The 19,649-nt window shown below is 43.8% G+C and overlaps 1 protein-coding gene across 1 annotated transcript in view; it reads left to right on the top strand.

The window, feature by feature from the left end:
- Positions 1–1,125: 1,125 nt before the first annotated feature.
- The window catches only part of Dlst (dihydrolipoamide S-succinyltransferase), a 25,302-nt gene continuing 6,778 nt past the window's right edge, over positions 1,126–19,649 (top strand). Inside the window, exons 1-11 of the mRNA XM_075948352.1 lie at positions 1,126–1,253; positions 1,733–1,766; positions 5,239–5,290; positions 8,144–8,199; positions 8,330–8,404; positions 8,608–8,663; positions 9,166–9,277; positions 12,521–12,673; positions 13,540–13,616; positions 14,598–14,695; positions 18,927–19,057. Coding sequence (XP_075804467.1) covers positions 1,191–1,253; positions 1,733–1,766; positions 5,239–5,290; positions 8,144–8,199; positions 8,330–8,404; positions 8,608–8,663; positions 9,166–9,277; positions 12,521–12,673; positions 13,540–13,616; positions 14,598–14,695; positions 18,927–19,057 — 907 coding nt within the window. The 5' untranslated portion in view covers positions 1,126–1,190. The remainder of the gene's footprint in view (positions 1,254–1,732; positions 1,767–5,238; positions 5,291–8,143; positions 8,200–8,329; positions 8,405–8,607; positions 8,664–9,165; positions 9,278–12,520; positions 12,674–13,539; positions 13,617–14,597; positions 14,696–18,926; positions 19,058–19,649) is intronic.

Genomic DNA, 19,649 nt, shown 5'->3' with positions numbered 1-19,649 from the left:
AAGCAAACAACGGACAATAGGTGGTTCGTTCATCTGTCCATACATTAGTTTATTTATTCAGCTGCACCTCATGAGATACTTCTTCTGTTAGGAAGTCAGGCTTACAGGATTTGAGAGCAAGCAGAGAAGGAGGGGGAAGAGATGCCATGGGCTTTCATTGTAAGGCAGTGGGCAGAATGGTATACCCAAAGCTGGGGAATGGGAAGCCTACAAATGTTTATCTTGTATAACTTATGCCAGCGGGACACATCATTGAACTAAACAATATAAGCCCCTGAGATTACACGCCCAGAGTTGGGTAACAAATGGCTTACAGAATGCACAGGATGGGTGGGGAAGTTAGCTTGGCTGGAGAGTTTGTATAGGGACCGGAAAAGAACAGGAGATGAAGCGGAGTGAGGCTAGTTGATGCCTTCCAGCTCCTAAAACAGTGGTTCTAGTGGTTAGCGGTTTTCCTAATGCTGCACCCTTTAATAGAGTTCCTCACATAGTGCTGATCCCCAGCCACACAGTGATTTCCGTTGCTACGTCATAACTGTAAGTTTGTTACTGTTATGAATGTAATGTAAATATCTCAGATGGAAGTTACTAATACGCGCCCCCCCCCCCCCACCGCCCCACCCAGGAGTCGCGACCCATAGATTGAGAACAGAGGTTATAAAAGAATAAATGAGAGCGCCCTTTACAGGTTCCTCGGTACTCTAGCCTGTTCGGGGGACCGAGGAGACGGGGCAATAAAAAGTGTATGCATATGCTTGAGGCGCTCCAGGCTCAGAGAGGCAGTGCCAACTGCCCAAGTCCGCCTAAGTCTCACTTCAGGTTGAGATCCGAGTTCATTAGCCTTCATCCTGAAGCCGTTCTCTTCCTAGAGTGCAGAGCAGAATAGCCCGGAGCAGCCAAGGGCGGCAAACAGAACAAGCTCTGAGAAAAAGTAGGGAAGGCTTGAACTCGGGGGCGCTCCGGTGGCCGGGTGGCTGTCCAAGTTGGCTGCCTCTTGACAGCACCACATCCCCAGCACAGGGGCAGCTAACGCTCCTAGCCTGGCTCACACTCTCGTTCCACCTCAACCTGCTAGTGGTTCGCTCCGAACACCCCTCGCTGCACGGCGGGTGCCGCGGCCTGCCTCACTTCCGGTTGTTGCCGGGCCCTATATCCGGTGTCCGCCCGCCCTCCATCCCGCTCCCTCCGCGATGCTGTCCCGGTCTCGCTGCGTGTCCCGGGCGTTCAGCCGCTCGCTTTCTGCCTTCCAGAAGGTACTGTCTGGCGGGGCCGGGGTACCGGCGGGTTCGGAAGCCGGCTGTGGGCGGACGGGCGGGCTGAAGGGCAGGGGCGCTGGCCAGGCCGGGCACCAAGGGCACCGGGACGCGGAGGCAGCCGACGCCCTCGGAGCCGCCCCGCCGCGTGTGCCGAGTCCTGCCACCCTTGGCGTCTCCCAGGCAGCCTGCGCCGGCCGTTTCCTGCGGTCCGGGACCCTTAGCTCCGGGGCTGGGTGCCGCGCCCGCCGCGACATTGACTCAGTTGGCGTGGGGGCACGGCCCCCACCGGATTCCGCGGCCTGTCTTCCTCAAAACCAGCGCGTGTCAGTCTCGTGAGGAGGTTGACATGGTTGGCCGACTCGGTGTTTTGAGTTATGAGACTCACCTGTCAGCAACTCGTTAAACTTGCACTTAAAATTAATGTTTCTTGCCTCTTTTCATTTGGGTGACGTCGATAATGTCTTCTTTCTCAACAGGGGAACTGCCCTCTAGGGAGACGTTCCCTGCCTGGTAAGTTCTGCCCTTGTGGTCACCTAAAATGCTCTTCTCGTGGGCAGAGCAGCAGGTCAGGAAATGTGTTTCTTCTCATGCTTTCTAAAGACAGTGAATTTAGATAGACGCGAAGCAAAATGCTCCTCAAGTCTAACGGCTGTCTTTTATCCACTCGGTACACAATGACTAAGTTTTGTTCTGCTCTTTCTGGTGCTGGGGATGGAACCTAGGGCATGAGAGGCAAGCACCTTACCACTGAGCTACACCACCAGCCCTTGGTTATTGGATTTCCGCTGCCAGGTACTGAGCTAGCTACTCATTAGAGACACAGCCATTAAAACAGCCCTGTCCTCCTGGAGCCTAAGGCTGAAGTTAGAAAGGCCAAGCGTAAATTGCTAACCAAGTGACCAAATTGTTTAAGTGCTTGGAAACGCGAGAGGGGACAGAACAGTGTTCTTTAAGTAGGCGACATTAAAGCTGTGATTTGGAGGATGTGACAGAGCTCGTGAAGTGACCAGCAGAAGAAGGAGAACGGGATAGTATGCATGAAGTCCAAGGAGAAGAAAGCAGGTGTGGTAGTCTTTTGAAATTGGAAACAAAGTGACTTGCTAGAAGACTTTAGTCAAAGATAACAGTATCCTAAGGTAAATGATGGTGGAGAGGCTGTTGGAGGTTTAGATTCCCCCCACTCCTTGCCTGCGCCAGCTTAAATTTATTTTCTTTATCTGTGTATGTATGTGTGTGTACTTGCTTGTCCTTCTGTGCCCATGGAGGCCCCAAGAGGTGTCTTATCTGGAGTAATTGGAGTCACAGGTGGTTGTGAAATGCCTGGTAGGGGTACTGGGAACCGAATCTGGGTTCTCTGCAAGAGCAATCCAGGTTCTTAACAACTAAACCATCGTCTCTCAAGCCCCACAAAGTTTGATTCTCATTCTCACTGCTGTGTGCAGGTTCTTGTTGAGTTTGGTTTTGTTGTTGGTAGAGGGGAGGGAGAGAGAACGTTATTAACAATCTTATGTAGCTGACTTTTTGTCACATGCCTGGCAAACATTTTCCCTCTTTCTCCCCCTCCCCCCCCCTTTGAGAGACAAGGTCTTGCTGTCTACCACTGGCTGACTTAGAGCTCACTACGTATACCAGGCTGACTTTGAGCTTCCTCTTGATCTCTGACCCTGAGAGCTGGGACTACAATCTTGTGCCTACCACATCTGACTCTGACAAATTATTTGTTGAAAGATTCAGTCTTACTGTAGGCTTTCCTGTGCCAAACATTGTTCTGAATGCCTTCTGTGCAACTTTGGGTTAATCATAACCAAATGAGATTTAGTGTCCTTATTTTACAAAAGCATTTTCCAAGGGGTTAGAGTTTTAGGCCAAGGTCACTCCCCCCCCCCCAGTCCAAACTACTGAATGAATAAGAGTTGTTCTTATTTACTAGTCTACTCAACAGAGTATGACTGTCTGTCTGTCAGTCTGAATGACAGGATCTGATGTAGGCCAGGCTCAACTCAAACTGGGTAAGCAGTCCCAGGATGACATTTAATTTCCCAAGTGCTGGAATCACAGGATTGCTCCACCATGCCTGATTTTACACAGAACCGAGGCTTTCTTTGTGTATGCCGGGCAAAACTCTTACCAAACTGCCTTGTCAGCAGACTAGAGTGCTTACTCTGCCAGCTGCTGTGCTAGGTGATAGGGATACGGATGGTCTCTGTCTGCAAGAATCTCATGGGCTAACTGGATAGATGGAGCGCATACACATTTATGTACATATTAGGACAAAATAGCACTGTGGTTACTAAGAAATACAGGATGTTGTATGAGGGTAGCATGATACAACCCAGCTTGGGAAGTTAGTAGAAGGAAGTGTTGGTGAAGGCCTCCCCAGAGAATTGTCATTTAAGATGAGACTTAAAGAATGCATGAGTTAGCAAGGGAAATGGTATTCCAGGTAGGGAGTTACTTGTGCAAAGGTTTCCAAGCAGGAAGAGTTTTGCCTTGGTATAGAAGTGGTAAGCTGGAAATACAGAGCAGGCTAGGCGGACGGTAAGGTGCTTGGACTTTAAGCCTGTGTCAGGAGGACATAAGGCATTAGCACAGTTCATAGTGCATTTGCAGTAATAGCCTTTTCAACTGGGAGTACTGAGAGACACCACAAGTATTTTCTCCTTTTTTAATCTGTCAGGAAAAGGAAAAGCCTTGTGCTTAGGGGTTGGCATCTTGACTCAGGCATTCTGGTTAGGCTAGTCACGAACCTAGCTGTATATAAAATAAGAATAATGGCCGAAGGCCATTCTGCTTCAGGGTGTTGCTGTGAGTATGAAGAGGTCATTGTATGAAACTTCTTTATAGGATAAGCTTTGCACTGAACTCCAGTTTCCAAGCATCTGTGTGGCCAGCTGTGCTCTAGCTCCAAGACAGACTCTGTTTAGAATGTGCACTGCAGAGATGACTGACTGACCTGACTCTGGGAATGTTTGCTAGGGAGTGTGCATAAGGACCAGCTGTCTTGCAGTTCATACCTTCTGCACCCACAGTGTAGAAAGGGTTGTTAATAGACACAAATAGCAGCAAAGAAAACATGAGAAATAATATCTTGAGAAGAAACAGCTGTGCTTAGTAGATATTGGGGAAATGAATTTACGATAAGGACAGTTGGTTTGGTGGGTAGACACTTTTCCCTTCCTCCCTCCCTCCCTCAGATCATTTTGCTAGAATTTGAGAGAAAAGCAGCAGGTCAGTAAGCTGTAGATCTGGCAACTGCCATGAGGAGGAAATACCCAGACCTTTTGATTTAGGGTCTAGGAAAGCAGGCGTGTTCAGCAGTGGACGTTGTGGGCAGCAACTATAGACAGCACAGTCTTCACAGAGACAGTGGGAACCCAGAGTGCCAAGGAAAGCAACTGTCTAGAAAAGAAAGGGGAAGTTATCCTTTTTGAATTAGAACTCAAGACTCATCTTTTGTTAGAGTGACCGGGCTGGAAGACTTAGGAGGAAAGAACTGACAAGGAGAGAGATGATTTGCTCAGTCAGAGACAAGCTGGAGACCCTAGGTCTAAAGCTGCCTGGTCTTTGCTGCTAGGGGTCAGTCAGCAAACATTGTAGCCTAATCCATAAATCCCAGAGCAGCTCCCACCTCATGTTAGGTCCTGTGAAGTCACGGGGTAAGCCATTGTGTGTCTTATTTTCAAGTTTTAATTGTCTTTGACAACCTGCGGGCTAGAGATATTATGCAAACATAAAGGCAGGTCGATTATACAACTTCTAGGGCTGTCTTCCTCTCCGGATGCATAGCTGCTCTTAATCTCCCATACCTATTCTCTGCCAGTCAGACAGATAGAATGTTTAATAAACATGATTCCATATGATAAAGATTATGTCGTTGCCTGAAGTTGGTCCACTCCGTCTAGGGTATGTGGAATGAATAGCTCCATTTAATATAGTAAGAGCTCTTGATTAAGAGGTTTTTTTTTTTTTTTTTTCTTTGCAGGGGTCTCCTTATGTCAGGGACCAGGTGGTTACCCTGACAGCAGGAAGATGGTGTAAGTATCACTGGGTACTATAGATATGTGGCCATGATTGATTTACTTAGACACGGATTCTGAATTTAAACATGTCTTTACAGACCTCCAGTCCTATAATTGAGGTCATTATATTGAACCCTTAGACCCAGCCTTGATGGTCATGGTCATTTTTATTATAATCTACATTTGTCATCAGTTCAGTGGTTAGGTATTAGACCAAGAGTATCCTGGAACTTCTTGGATAATTAAATATAATGAGTGTTAACTTGGAACTTTTTTTTTTTATGGGAATGGGTGTCAAAGAGAACTAAAAGATTCTAGTTGGATATAAGTTCAGCTGAGGGGCTGGAGGTCACAGTTGTAAAAATTGAGAGCATTCTGTTGGTAGCATAGTTACTTATTTAAATGCAAAAGACCAGTTAAGCCTAGGACTTTTGACTGGTTTGTAGGAATGCTATTGTTGTATAATGGAGAGTTTGGAGGAGGGCCATCCACGTGTGGTCAAGATTACCTTGTACTTGTGAATGTTGTTTTGAGTTACTTTGCATTCCAAGTATTTTTAGGGTGCTGAAAGGCTTCTTTCTAGTAACCTATTGAAAAACTGTGGAGCTGCCTTGTTTACAGGGCGCATGAAGAGCTGGCCTGAGAACTTTCTTATTATGCATCACAAGAAGTTTGCCTTTTATTCCAAACCTGGTTCATTAACGTGCTATTAGAAGTATAAACTCCTGAAACTTGTGTTTCGCAGACAGGGTTTCTCTGTGTCTCTGGCTATCTTGAATGGCTTTGTGGGCCAGACCAGCCTCAAACTCAGATCCTCCAAGTGCTGGGGTTAAAGAAATGCCCCATCATGCCCGGCTCTGAAATTGCATTTCTAGGATCTATACTGAAAAATTTACATACTTAGATCCCTCTCAAAAATGAGAAACAACCAGGGGTTATGCTTAGTATTTTAACATGTTCCAATAATGACATGTTAAATAAGAGAGATTTACAGAATTCCATTTTCTGATTGTTGTGTAATTCCATTATAGAGTTCTTTTTCCTCTTTCTAATATTTTGCAGTGAGTAAGTAATGCTTTCATAATTTAAGAAAGTGACTTAGAGGAAGTTGAAACGTATAACTTGTGTGATTTAAATAAAATTGGGGTAATCAGGAGTAATCGTGATTTATGTAATGAATACATCATGTAGCTATTTGAATGTTACTTGTGAAAAATATCTAAACTTCCAGTTGAGACACTCTTAATTATGTCCCCCTAATAATACCTTCGTGTTGCATATTGTCTTTCTTCTATGCTTATCTGCTTTTTTTATTACACTTATTTGTGTGGCGGGGTGAAGGGGGCACACCATGACACTGAGGTGGAGGTCAGGGACCACTTGCAGACATTGGTTCTCTCTTTCTACTATGCAGTTCCCAGGGGGACCAAACTCAACCATCAGGCCTGATGGAACCTTTTCCCCTGAGCAACCTCACCACCTTGAAAGATCATTTAACGTACAACTTTTTACTTTATTTTTATCTAATAGGTTATTACGTGTTTCAAAAGGAAAAAAGCTGTCAGGTATTTTTATCCCTGTCCTCTAGCACATTGCACCTCCTCCAAGAGGCAGCCAGAGTGCCGTGTCCTAGTGTCTGCCAGAGCAGCCCCTGCCTGTCCACGTTAGCTGGTAGTCTGCCCATGAGCATGTGTCTGTACAAACTTTATACACAGCACTCTGTGTTCTGTACATCACAGTTTTTGTGTTGTTCCCCTTGGTGCTACATATGTACTTTATAAAGTCATCTCGACATCAAAGCAAAAAGGCCAAACGACAATTAAGTCCATTTTACTTATGTATTGTAAAGATACCTGTTGAGGTGTAGTGGCACATACCTTTAATTCCAGCACTCTGGAGGCAGAGGCAGGTGGATCTCTGATTTGAGACCAGCTTGGTCTACAGAGTGAGTTACAGCACATTCAGGCTACATAGTGAGGCCCTATCTCAGAAAAAGAGGGGGGAAAAAGATACCTGTTGAGACTGTCCTTCAAAATCCTTGTGTAAAAAGCAGAAGTTTCCATCAGTTTAATCTTTTTCTCAAAAATGTAGAAATAACTGCTGGCTGGCAGATAGCCTTAGTAGCCATGTGTATCTGTGTATCTTTCACCCCCCCCCCCCCAGAAGTAACTGTTAATGAGTGTGCACGCAGGTGATAGCTCTTTCCAGCTTGTTCTGCCCCAGGTCTAAAGAGGCCTGGTTGGAAGTTCTTTGTAGTGAGTCCAGGATGGGTAGGTGTGCTGCCTCTTAGCAAGAGCATGCTAAAGGAAATGCCATGTAGGTGGGCTTTTGCTTCTGTTTTTTCCTTTCTTCATTCCTTTCTCTTTTTTTTTTTTTAGGTTATTTTTTTGTGGGGGAGTTGGTAGTTGCCTAAAAACTTTGCTTGTTTCTGGGTTTATTATCATCTTGCTGCCTTATCTGATCTAAATCTGTGACCCTGAGGATAGAAACACCTTTGTATTTGGCACACCTGCTGGCACTGCTGAGGACGTGCCACGTGTCTTAGATTTGGATAAAGGAATCTAGTCAGGAAGGTAAATCATTTGGTTAGTTCGTAAAGAACCAAGATTTTTTTTTTTTTTTTTTGAAAAGTGACATTTCGTTACAGTACAGAGCACTCTTATGGCACCTAGGTCATGTCTTTGGGGTCCTACCTGGTAAGTTAGAGTCTCTCCAGGTCTGGCCTAGCGTGTGTGCTTTGACAAGCTCCCCTGCGTGGGAATCTGGTCAAGATTCATCAGTTTAAAGAGGTGATCTGTGGAGCCTGGACTGGACAAGATACTAGTGGTTCACAGTCTGAATGAGCTAACATTTGTGTTTCTCTTGTAGCATTAACAGCAGTAGTGTCTTCAGTGTTCGCTTCTTCCAAACCACAGCTGTGTGCAGTAAGTACCTGATTTCTTGTGAATGGACTTTTACTGGAATGGAAAGAGCAACGACTGACTGAGCTTATTGAAAATCATTAAAAAGACAAAATGGAACACTCATGATTTTCCCAATTTGTTTTTTTCCTAGAGAATGATGTGATTACAGTTCAAACCCCAGCGTTTGCAGAATCAGTTACAGAGGGAGATGTCAGGTGGGAGAAAGGTACGATTTCGTTCCTTCTGATGTGAGTTAAAAACTTCTAAGGTCTCTCTTACCTGAACCACAGCCTGTGGGACCTGTGATTCCACCCTTTCTTTACCTATGTGCAATTCCTCCCAGTCTTGTAGGAAAGGTCTTTAACACATTAGGCTGAAAGAGTACAGAGGCTCCTGGCTAAGAGGAGATATCCTTTGATTGTCTTTCAGCTGTTGGAGATACAGTTGCAGAAGATGAAGTGGTTTGTGAGATTGAAACTGACAAGGTGGGCTTATTCTAAATCAGTGACGTTTTCATGTTAGTCTAAGGAAAGAGATAGGACCTTACTGTTCAAAGATCAATTTTAAGTAGCTCTAACCTCACTTGTAAAAATTTCTTGAGGGAATCATGGAAAAAAAGATTTATTAAAGTTTAGCTTTGATTATTCTGTATGTACTATGTATAGTATTCATCATTTGATAGATTTCATTGTTTTCTTTGTGGTTCCTGGCCTGCTTTCAGTGTTTTTCCTTGTAACACTTGGAAACATACTAACTAACGTTTGTTTTAATGTTTCTAAGAAAGGTCAGACGGGTGAATTGTCACAGTAGCAATGACTTGTCATTCTCTAACTCTGAAAATGTGGCCTTAGGTGTTTCCGTGTGCAGAGGAGATGTAACATCCAGATGTAACATGTTGCAACTCTTATGACTCATCCTGTTAGTGATTACACAATTGATTAATGCTGATACAAATGTAGAACGTGTCTCTATCTCTTTCTTTTCCAGACTTCCATGCAGGTTCCATCACCAGCAAATGGCATCATTGAAGCTCTTTTAGTACCTGATGGGGGCAAAGTTGAAGGAGGAACTCCTCTTTTCACACTCAGGAAAACTGGTGGTAAAGAAGTTCTGGTGGTCAAGGTCTCCAGTATTTTCCCGTGGTAGCAACTTCATTGTGGCCCACACTGGCATTCTGGTTCCACTTTTAATTGAGAGATAGGAGAAATCCTGTTGCTATGTGGTGAACTTAAATTGTCAAGTTTTAGAACAAGGGTAATATAAAACAATAGCCCATAATACTCTGCTCTTTCCATATTTCTCAGATTGAATCTTTTCTTAACTAACAGAAGTGAAGAGTATAAAGATAGTGATTTTCTCCACACTGACCTGAAAAATATAAATGGAAAGGCTTTGAGTGCCAGATATAATAGATGCGTTGGTTTTTTTTTGTTGTTGTTGTTTGTTTTTGTTTTTAGTGTTCCCCCAAGTGATTTTGATGTATAGTCAACCCTGAGAACCTCTATTTAAAAGTGAAAATTACAGCTAGGCAGTGGTGGTACACGCCTTTATCCCCAACTCTTGGGAGGCAGCAGATCTCTGTGGCCAGTGTGGTCTACAGAATGAGTTCTAGGACAGCTAAAGCTGTTACACAGAGAAACCCTGTCTTGAAAAACAAAACAAACAAACAAAAAATTGAGAATTATTGTTTTATGTTGTCTGTTCTAGACTATTCAGTGTAATTTTTCTCTTTTAATTTTTTTTTTTTTTTGAGACAGGGTTGCTTTATTTAGCCTTGGTTGTTCTAGAACTAGCTCTGTAGACCAGGCTAACTCACAGAGATCCACCTGTCTCTGCCTCCCAAGTGCTGGGCCCAAAGGCATGTGTGTGTTTGTATGTTTGTATCTGTGACGGGGAGTGTACATGCAAAGGCATGCGTGTGGAGGTTGGAGGATAACTTAAGAGTCGGTTTTCTCTTTCTGCCATGTGGGCACTAGGAATCAAACTCAGGTTCTCAGACTTGGTAACAGGTGTGGTATAGATTTTTGTAGTTGTAGCATTTAGCTGCTAAAATAGTCAAACAGAAAGATGATGAATTGGACTATTGAGGTTGGTCAGGCCAGGATTAAGTTCAAAGTGAGGAAAAAATGTAAAGTAGTTAGGAAGAATGAATCTGTTGGATTAAGTCCATCCTCCCCTCTTTGTTTTTTTAATGTGTGCCTCTTTGTGTGTGTGCTCATGTGTGTGAATGCAGGTATGTGTGTATGTGTTAGTGGGGTCAGAGGACAAGTCTTAGGTGTTGGTCCTTGCTTCCCGACTTGTTTGAGACAAAGTCTCTTGTTCTCTGCCTCACAGGCCAGGTTTTCTGGCTGGAGAGTTTCCAAGACTTATCCACCTCTTGTCCTGCCATAGGAGGAAGGGGATTGTAGATGTACCCACTGCACCCAGCTTTACATTGGTTTTGGGGAACTGAGCTCAGATCCTCACTTAGTTAACAGAGCGAGTGCTTTACCACTGAGCCAGCTCTCCCATCTGAACTGTGTCGTTTTTTGTTTTTTTTTTGTTGTTGTTGTTGTTGTTTTTGGGGGGCAGGGATGAGACGAGGTCTTACTCTGTAGCCCTGTCTGGCTAGATCAGGGTGCCCTCAGTTTCACAGAGATCTGTCTGTCTTTGTCTCCCAAGTGCTGGGATAGCAGGTGTTTGCTGCCAAACCCAGCTTTATCATTTATTTTTAGTTTTAAAATAAAATTCTTCTAATTTAACTACAAAACTAAATATAATGTCCATATTAAAATTGTAGATTTATTACTTGAGCATCTAATTGCTTCCTATTAAGAGTTCTTCTGGACAAAATGCTTTGAACTGTCTAATCTTTTACTTAGTGTGTGCATGCGTATGTGTGTGTGTGTGTGCACGTGTGCATGCATAGATGGAGAGGGAGACTGAATGAACGTGCAGATATAAGTGCAGATACCCTCAGAGTCCAGGAATAGGCATTGATCCCCTGGAGCTAGAGTTGCACACAGTTATGACCCATCCCACATGCATGCTGGGAACTGAATTCAGGTCCTCTGCAAAAGCAGTATGTACTATGAACTCCTGAACTATATCTCCAGGCCCCAAAATAAAACTTTTATCAAATGTTCACTTAAGATTAAAGAGTTCAGAGGCTGGAGGGTTGACTCAGTAGTTCAGAGTACATACTGCTCTTACAGAGGACCCAAGTTTACTTCCCAGTATTTAATAGCTGCTCATAGATGTCTGGAACACCAGCTCTGTGGGTTCCAGTGAGCCTCTCTGGGCACCTGCATTTACATGCACATACCTCATGCGATGCACGCATACACACAGTTAAAAAATAAGTCTAGGTCTGGTGGTGGTGGCACATGCCTTTAATCTCAGAAATCAGGAAGCAAAGACAGGTGAACTGTGAATTTGAGTCTAGCCTGGTCTACAAAACAAGTTCCAGGACAGCCAGAGCTCATATAGAGAAACACTGTTTCTGTAACCTTTTTTATTTTCAATGGATAAGAGTATTCCTTCTATGTGTTATGTTAAAACAAGATGACTATATCAGCATTGATATAATTCGAAGTATGTCACATTTACATGTCCATTTTTCAGTTGCCTAGACTGTGACATAAAACAGTGGTTTTCAACCTGTGGGTTGTAATCCTTTTTGGGGGGTGGGGTCACATGACCTTTTCACAAGGGTCACCTAAAATCATTTGCATATCAGTTATTTACATTATGATTCATAAAACTAGCAAAATTACAGTTATGAAGTAGCAAAAATAATTTTCTAAGCCAGGTGGTGGTGGCGGCACACACTTTTAATCCCAGCACTCGGGAGGCAGAGGCAGGCAGATCTTTGTGAGTTCGAGGCCAGCCTGGTCTACAAGAGCTAGTGCCAAGACAGGCTCCAAAGCTACATAGAGAAACCCTGTCTCGAAAAACCAAAAACAACAATAATAATAATAATTTTATGGTTGGGGTCACCAGGACAGGAGGAACTGTCTTAAGGGGTCACAGCATTAGGAAGGTTGAGAAACCATTGTACTAAAAATTTTATTTCTTTGGACTTAGTAGGTGTTTTGAAAGTATTTACAGGATTTGAAAATAGATATTAATATTTGTGAAATCAGGAAGGCAGCTTAATTGATCCAGTAGAACATTTAGGGAAGCCTGAGAACAGACAGTAGGGGCTTATATTAGTGTGTATATCTCTTGGTGTTTTGCCTGTAGCAAACCTAAAGGATTGGAAACAGACCTTTGTCTCCAAATCCTCCTTAGTATCTGTAGTTTAGTTGCTCTCCCTTTCAGACAGTCCCAATGGCATCTCTCTCTCTCTTTTTTAATCCAGCTGCTCCTGCTAAGGCCAAACCAGCGGAAGCTCCTGCTGTAGCCCCAAAAGCAGAGCCGCAAGCACCGGCAGTCTCTCCTCCCTCTGTAGCAGCTATACCCACTCAGATGCCACCAGTGCCCCCACCCTCACAACTTCCTTCTAGCAAACCAGGTAAGACCCTATGTTAGCTAATTATCTCATTGCTGTAACAACCACCTCATGGAAAACGACTTAAGAAAGATTGATTGATTTGAGCTTGTTTTGAGAACGAGAGAGAGTCCATCATGTCAGGGAAGGTATGGTGTCAGTGTGAGGTGGCCCCAAAGCCTTTACATCCAGGAAGCAAGAAAAATAAACACTGCTCCATCCACTTACCAAATGTCTTCTTTTTAAAAAAAAATCACTCCCAGACCCCAGCCCAAGTTATAGTGCTCTCCACACTCAGAGTGAGTCTTTCCACTCTGAAAATGAGAACGTCGGTTTCTGTGGAAACCCGCGTGGACACATCCAGGGTTTTATCTCCTGAGTGGTTCTAAGTCCTGCCAAATTCAGTCAAGATTAATACTCATAGTTTATATAGGAGAGAGTGCCTCTTTTCTTTCTTTTTTTGAGACAGGGTTTCTCTGTCGCTTTAGAGCTGCCCTAGAACTAGTTCTTGTAGACCAGGCTAGCCTCGAACTCACAGAGATCTGTCTGCCTCTGCCTCCTGAGTGCTGGGATTAAAGGTGTGCACTACCACTGCCCAGCTGGAGAGTGCCTCTTCTAGTACCATCTTCCCTCACAGGTACAGTCTAAACACGCCACGTTAACTGCTTTGTAGAAAGACCTCTAGATTTCTAAGAACTGGGTTTGCCTCCCAGCTTTCTATTTACTACCCATCTGACCTTAGTCTCAGTGCCTCTATGAGCTGAGCAGATTGTTTATCTGTGAGTTTGGGATGATGCTGATAAACCTCAGTATCTTGACGGTCGTGATAATATGCTGTGAGAGTATTGCTTTCCATGTCTAAGGTAGCTGTACCCTCACTTCATTTTCAGTTTCTGCAATAAAACCCACTGCTGCCCCTCCCCTGGCTGAGCTAGGAGCTGCTAAAGGTGTGCGCTCGGAACATCGGGTAAGCCTCTGAAGACTTCCAGGGAAGTGGTGGAGGGCTGCTGAGAGTGAGTGTGGTGCTCATCTCTAAAGAGCTGGTGCCTTCTTCCCTCAGCTTTGAGGGTGTGGAAAGTTACTTTTCAAGTTCTCAGATGGTATGACTAAAACATAATGTCTTCTGAACACTTGTCCAGTGGGTTCTCTGCTGTGTTGTGCTGTCTGAAATGCTTCCGATGAGTAAACTATCTGTGGAGAACAGCAGCTTTGGAGCACACCTTCTCCTTCCCACAGTGACGTGCACTCCACAGAGGCAGTCTGCTGAGAGCTGTATTCTTAAACTTCCGGGTGGGGGGCAGTGGGCCAGATTGTTGCATTGTAACAGTAAGCTGTCAGAGCAGACAAAACCTCAAGGAAGTATGGTCAAAACTGTGGGTTTTTGCTTGAGAATACTTCCTAAAAATACCATAGCCTCAACAATTTGTTGTTTTTTGAGTTTCCGTTCCCCAAGTAACTATTCTCACGCAAACCTTTATCAACAGAAGTTGCCCTTTCTGTAATGACTCTTAAGCTGGCTGGTCTACACCACAGTCTTCCAAACACATAAAATTGGTTTTGGTTTTTAAATCACACTATTTCCTGAGCCTCTGTTCTTGGTCAAATTTCAGGCTCATCTGAGTGAATACTTTGATCTCTGTTTCTGTGTTCTTGATTTGAGGCCATTCAGGAAAAGGGAAGCCTGTAGTTTAAGCATTAATGATTGGGCCTAGCATTGTGGCATATGCCATTAATCGCAGTACTTCAGTACTTGGGTGGCAGAGGCAGGAGGGTCCCCAGCCACCCTGGTCTCCATAGAGAATTCCCAGCTAGCCAGGATTAAGTAGTGAGACCCATCTCAAAACAAAGCTGTGGTGCTTGCCATCCGTCTCTGGCGTGCTGAGTTGTCACTGCCTGGGGAGTGAGATTGTAGTCAGGTTGTCAACACTTGTTCCACTTATCCTTTCAGGAGAAAATGAACCGGATGCGGCAGCGCATTGCTCAGCGTCTGAAGGAAGCCCAGAATACGTGTGCAATGCTGACCACCTTTAATGAGGTTGACATGAGGTGGGATCTCTAGACTTCTAGTCTGTGTTTCTGTTAGAGTACTCGGACGTACCCTATATTCCTTACCCACTGCTGATTCCAAAACTAGCCTGGACAGCTAGAGGTATTTTTCAGCTTTGCTCATTGTTGACTTATGCAACATGACCTACTAGTTTCATTTGCTAATTTACTTTTCTGATGCTATGTCTCCCTCTTCTGCAATGTAAAAAGCTTCACCTTTTGAACTTTCATGCCTGAACTATTATGATTTCTGATAAATGAGCCTAAAGTAATTATTTTTTTTATTTAGGTTTTTGTATTTATTTTTACTTCTGTGTATGTATGTGTGTGGGAGTGCCCACAGAGGGCAGAAAAGAGCATTGGATCCCTTAAACTACGAGGGGTTGGGAGCCCCTTGACATGAGTGCCAGAAACTAAGCTTGGGTCTTCTGGAAGAGCAGCATGTGTTGATAATTGCTCCAACCCTGTTTTGTTTTTGAGACAAAGTCTCACTTTGTAGCCCTGGCTGGTCTAGAAATAACTATGTAGACTAGGCTGACCTTGAACACACAAGAGATTTGCCTGCCTGGGCCTCCATAATATAGGGATTAAAGATGTGTGCCATCATGACCAATCTGTTTTTATTGTTTGGTTGTTTTAGAGACAGGTTCTCATGTTACCCAGGCTAGGCTTACACTCTTTGTAGCTGAGGATGATGTTGATGGTGCACCATGGCCTACTGCTGTGGTGGCCCACTTCCAGACATACTACTCTCTGGAATGGGAAACCCTTCACATCATGCCCAGAGCCAGGACACCACATTCTGCTTCTTTCTATCGGGGACTGTTGGGGACTGTTTCTTGTATGTTTCCCAAACAACTCAGAATCAAGCAGACCAAAGGGCAGCTACTAGCACCTCTCACTCTTCCCAGTTTTGATCATGGAATTGGAACTAAGTTGGGGAGGGAGGGAATATGAATGTGGGTGGGTGTGCATGTGTGCATATAAAAGCCAAATCTCAGCTTAGTGTTGTTCCAGGGAGTAATCTGCCTTGTTTATTGAGGCAGGACTTCTACTTGTTAAGAGTCTGTTAAATAGGCTCTGCTGATTGGCCAGCGGGCCCCAGGGGATTTCAAGTGTGTGTCACTACACCCAGGTTGGTTGGTTGGTTTTCATGTACGTTTGGAGTTCAAACTCCTCATGCTTGCCTGAGAACTGAGGTATTCTGCCCAGCCCCCAAATAATTCTATTTCTAAAATATAAACCTTAGTTCACTACACCCATTCGTGTAATGAGCTAATTGGTGATTTACTTGTTTGTGCAATACAAAACTTGTTCAAAATTTTGTGGAGAAGAGAAAATAGTTTGTAGTTGTTGTTGGTTTTTTTTTTGAGGGGGGGGTTTCAATACAGGGTTTCTCTGTAGCTTTGGAGCCTGTCCTGGAGCTAGCTCTTGTAGACCAGGCTGGTCTCGAATTCACAGAGATCCACCTGCCTCTGCTTCCTGAATGCTGGGATTAAAGGCGTGCACCACCACCGCCCGGCGAGAAAATAGTTTTATTTTACAAGCATTGTAAGTGTTTATCATATGCAGAGTAAAGTGTGAAGTTCAGGGGGATTTGCAGATGAGTATAAAAGCTCTCTGAAGCTTACTGTCCCATTTTGGAGAACACTAAAGAAAATATAGAAAAAAAGCATCAAAAAGATAAAAATGAGTATGAAGTGGAGAAGAGAGTGGGTTTGTTCTTGATAAGGGTAGCATTAGCAAAGGTAGGGTCAGGGAAGGTCTGCAGGAGGAAGGAGTCTGAATGAGCTCTCAAGAATGACAAACATTTAAACCAGATATAGTGGTGCACTTATGTAATCCTGGTGCTTGGGGGTTGGAGGCAGGAGCATCAGTAGTTCAAGGTTATTCTCAGCTACATAGAGGTCAAAACCAACCTATACTATATGAGACCCTGTTTCAATAAAAACAAAAAGAAAACCAAAAACAAAATGCTGAGTAGTGTTATAGAGAAAATCATTCCAGGTAGTTTTAACAGTCTGGATCATGACACAGTCAAGAAAGTACAAGAAACAGAAAAGGTCATTACCGCCATGAACAGTATATAAAAGAATGATGATTAGATCCATATTTCACTAGGTTTTGAATGTCAATGTAAGAATTCATTAAATCAAAAGATCATCAAATCTCCTAGCACCCATCTCCTTTTCTGTGAGTATTAAGTCTCTCCCATGTATGTACTTTTCGGTGAGGAAATTTGTTTCCTTGGTTTATTGACTGTGGAGTCTGCTTAATCTCACTAGAGTCATTGTTCTACTAGGAAGCTTTCTGGATACTGCATGTCATTTTCTGGACCATCCACAGTATAGAAGGACTTTCAGTAATGAATCACCAAGGCTGCAGCTTATGTTTCCTGCATTAGGAGCAAATTGTACACAAATTAAATTGGACTTTGAAATTTTACCCAGTTTCTTAAGACAAGCATGTAAATATTTATGTCCCTAAAAGATGTAGTTGGCCCAACATCCGTGATTACAAGTAAGTTTAATAGCTGGATCTCCTTTCAGTGGCTATCTAGTGTCACTTAGCAGTGGCATGAGGCCTCCCTGTGGCCAGTAATCTGGTTTAGATTGAGTGCCCTTTGGGTCTTGTACCTATCAGCTAACCCAGAGGAGGCTTTTCTGAGACTTGCTCCTTCCTCCATTGTCCCAGCTCTGCCTCCAAGGACAGAGCTCTGAAATAGAAACTCCTTAATGACCAGAAAATGGCATTCAGGCAAGTCTGAGAGCAGAGACACTTATCACGCCTCTTTTCCCGCTTTTGCTGCCTTGCATCTTGGGAACCAGTAATGTCTTTAGGGTGGTAATCCTAGCACTAAATGAGGTTAGACTCAGGAAAAAAAACATTTAAACCCAATCAGTCCCCCTAGGAAATTTTTCTTTTTTTCAAAAACGAAAGGTCTGAAGTGGGCAGTTAAAACTGTACCACATCTTCTCTTTCCTGTTAATGTTGAATTAAGCCATTACAGGGGGAAAGGGAGAACTGAGCATTTGGGCCTGAGATAAAGTTAAATTCAATTTCCATCACAGAATATCATTCCTATAATCAGTTCCTTTGGGAAAATGATAGGAGAGATGTTTCTCAGTAACTCTGTAGTGCTTGTGTGGAAAACAAACTAATAATAATAATAATAATAAAAGAAAAACCCTGCTTGATAGACCAGAGGATGTTCAAATTGCAGTCTTCTCAGAGACAAGCCCTGCTACTGAATCTGAAAGACAGGCCACAGCCCACACGGAGCCACTTTCTAAATACCAAGGAAACCACAGTCAAACTAATCTTAGGGGCAGGCACTGAGCCTTGTCTTGGTGCCCAGCCAAGCTCTCACATGTGATGGGTCTTAGTTACCGTTTCATGAACAAGTAGCAAGAACTGCTAACTCAGGAAATAGTCTGCTGGCTCTGCACAGCCTGAAGGAGGATTGGGTTTATCCTTCCGTGTGTAGTTAAAATTGCTTGGACTTGCACGGAGCCCATACTTCATGGGTAGCTTTTTTCTTTTTCTGCCAATGAGGTAGAAATATCACAAAATAAGCAGCTTTAGTTTTTGCTTATTTAATATAATTCTAACAAAAGTAATATTGTTTTTTAAGAGTTTTTTTTTAAATAAACTTAATTTGTGTCCAGTGTGTATAATTCATGGCTTTAGTGTAGCCAGAAATACTTTTCCATTCAGGGAAAGGATGTTGATATTTGGTGTGCTCTTCTGTTCATGTATCTGACACTGAAATCTGTGACTTCCAGGACAAAAAAGGATCCCCTTAAAGATAGGTTGGCACTGATTCTTCTAGGTCAATGTTTTTGTGATAGAGCAGGTTATTACATTGACTGCTAGTGAATGTTTCAAAACTTGAACTTAGATAGTACAGACTAAGGGGAAAGCTCATCCAGTTGTATATATGGGAAAAAAACCTATGAAAGTCCAAAATTGGGCTTTAGCCACCCTGGTAGGTGGTACAGCCAGCTCCTCGGATGATTGACTCAGGAGAATTGCATGTTTAAGGCTAGCCTGTGCAATTTCATGACACCAGTCTTCAAATTTTAAAAGGGTGAGGGGCATAGCTCAGGAGTACAGCACTTGCCAGCGTGGCTCAGAGGTCTTTGACTCAGCCTCTGGCAATATTCACATGTGCACACATGACACACACACCAGAGCTGCATTGGGATTTTTTTGTATTATGTATTTACAGTAACATCCAAGAGATGAGAGCTCGGCACAAAGATGCTTTCCTGAAGAAACATAACCTCAAACTCGGCTTCATGTCGGCATTTGTAAAGGCCTCGGCCTTTGCCTTGCAGGAGCAGCCGGTTGTAAATGCAGGTGAGTTTCTTAAGACCAGTGTGGCAGAGGTCTTTAGAGCTGTTTGTGAATACAGACCTGCTGTCACATTTAGGGGTCTTGACCAAGGCTTCTTGTTTCACAATTGTGGAAACATAACTGCCTTCCCTAAGTGAATTTTTCCATTCTCCTTTTCCAAATACTCTCATGATTACTATCTCCCCGCCAAGTGGGCAGAGAGGGTTCCCCTACTGGGTTGCTTGGCAGTCGCTCTGGCAGCAGGCTACTCAGGGTCAGCCCAGCTTTCCAGGCTGCTGCTTCTCACCACCACGTGGGCCCTTTACTTGGGGCTTGATTTCCACATTTAGTATAGGCTCACCCCGGAGGATGACCTTTGATCTTGCCTTAGGGGCCTCACTGGGAAGCGTGGGCTTGGTGCTCTTTTCTTTGCCTTTCACTCTCATCATTGAAGCGTTGCTCTAGCTCACAGTACTTTCCTGTTGAGGCACTTCTGTGTTCCTTGGAAGACAGGAAAGGGGACATTGACACTTGTGGAGTCTTCAGCATAAAATCCCTAGTCTCCCCCGCTTTGAGTTCTGTGCTCTAGCTACGTCGGAGGCTGTCTTTGCTTGCA

The sequence above is a fragment of the Microtus pennsylvanicus genome, chromosome 14 (genome assembly GCF_037038515.1).
Source record: "Microtus pennsylvanicus isolate mMicPen1 chromosome 14, mMicPen1.hap1, whole genome shotgun sequence".
In the NCBI taxonomy this organism is placed as follows: Eukaryota; Metazoa; Chordata; class Mammalia; order Rodentia; family Cricetidae; genus Microtus; species Microtus pennsylvanicus.
This window is presented reverse-complemented; position numbering and strand designations above follow the sequence as displayed.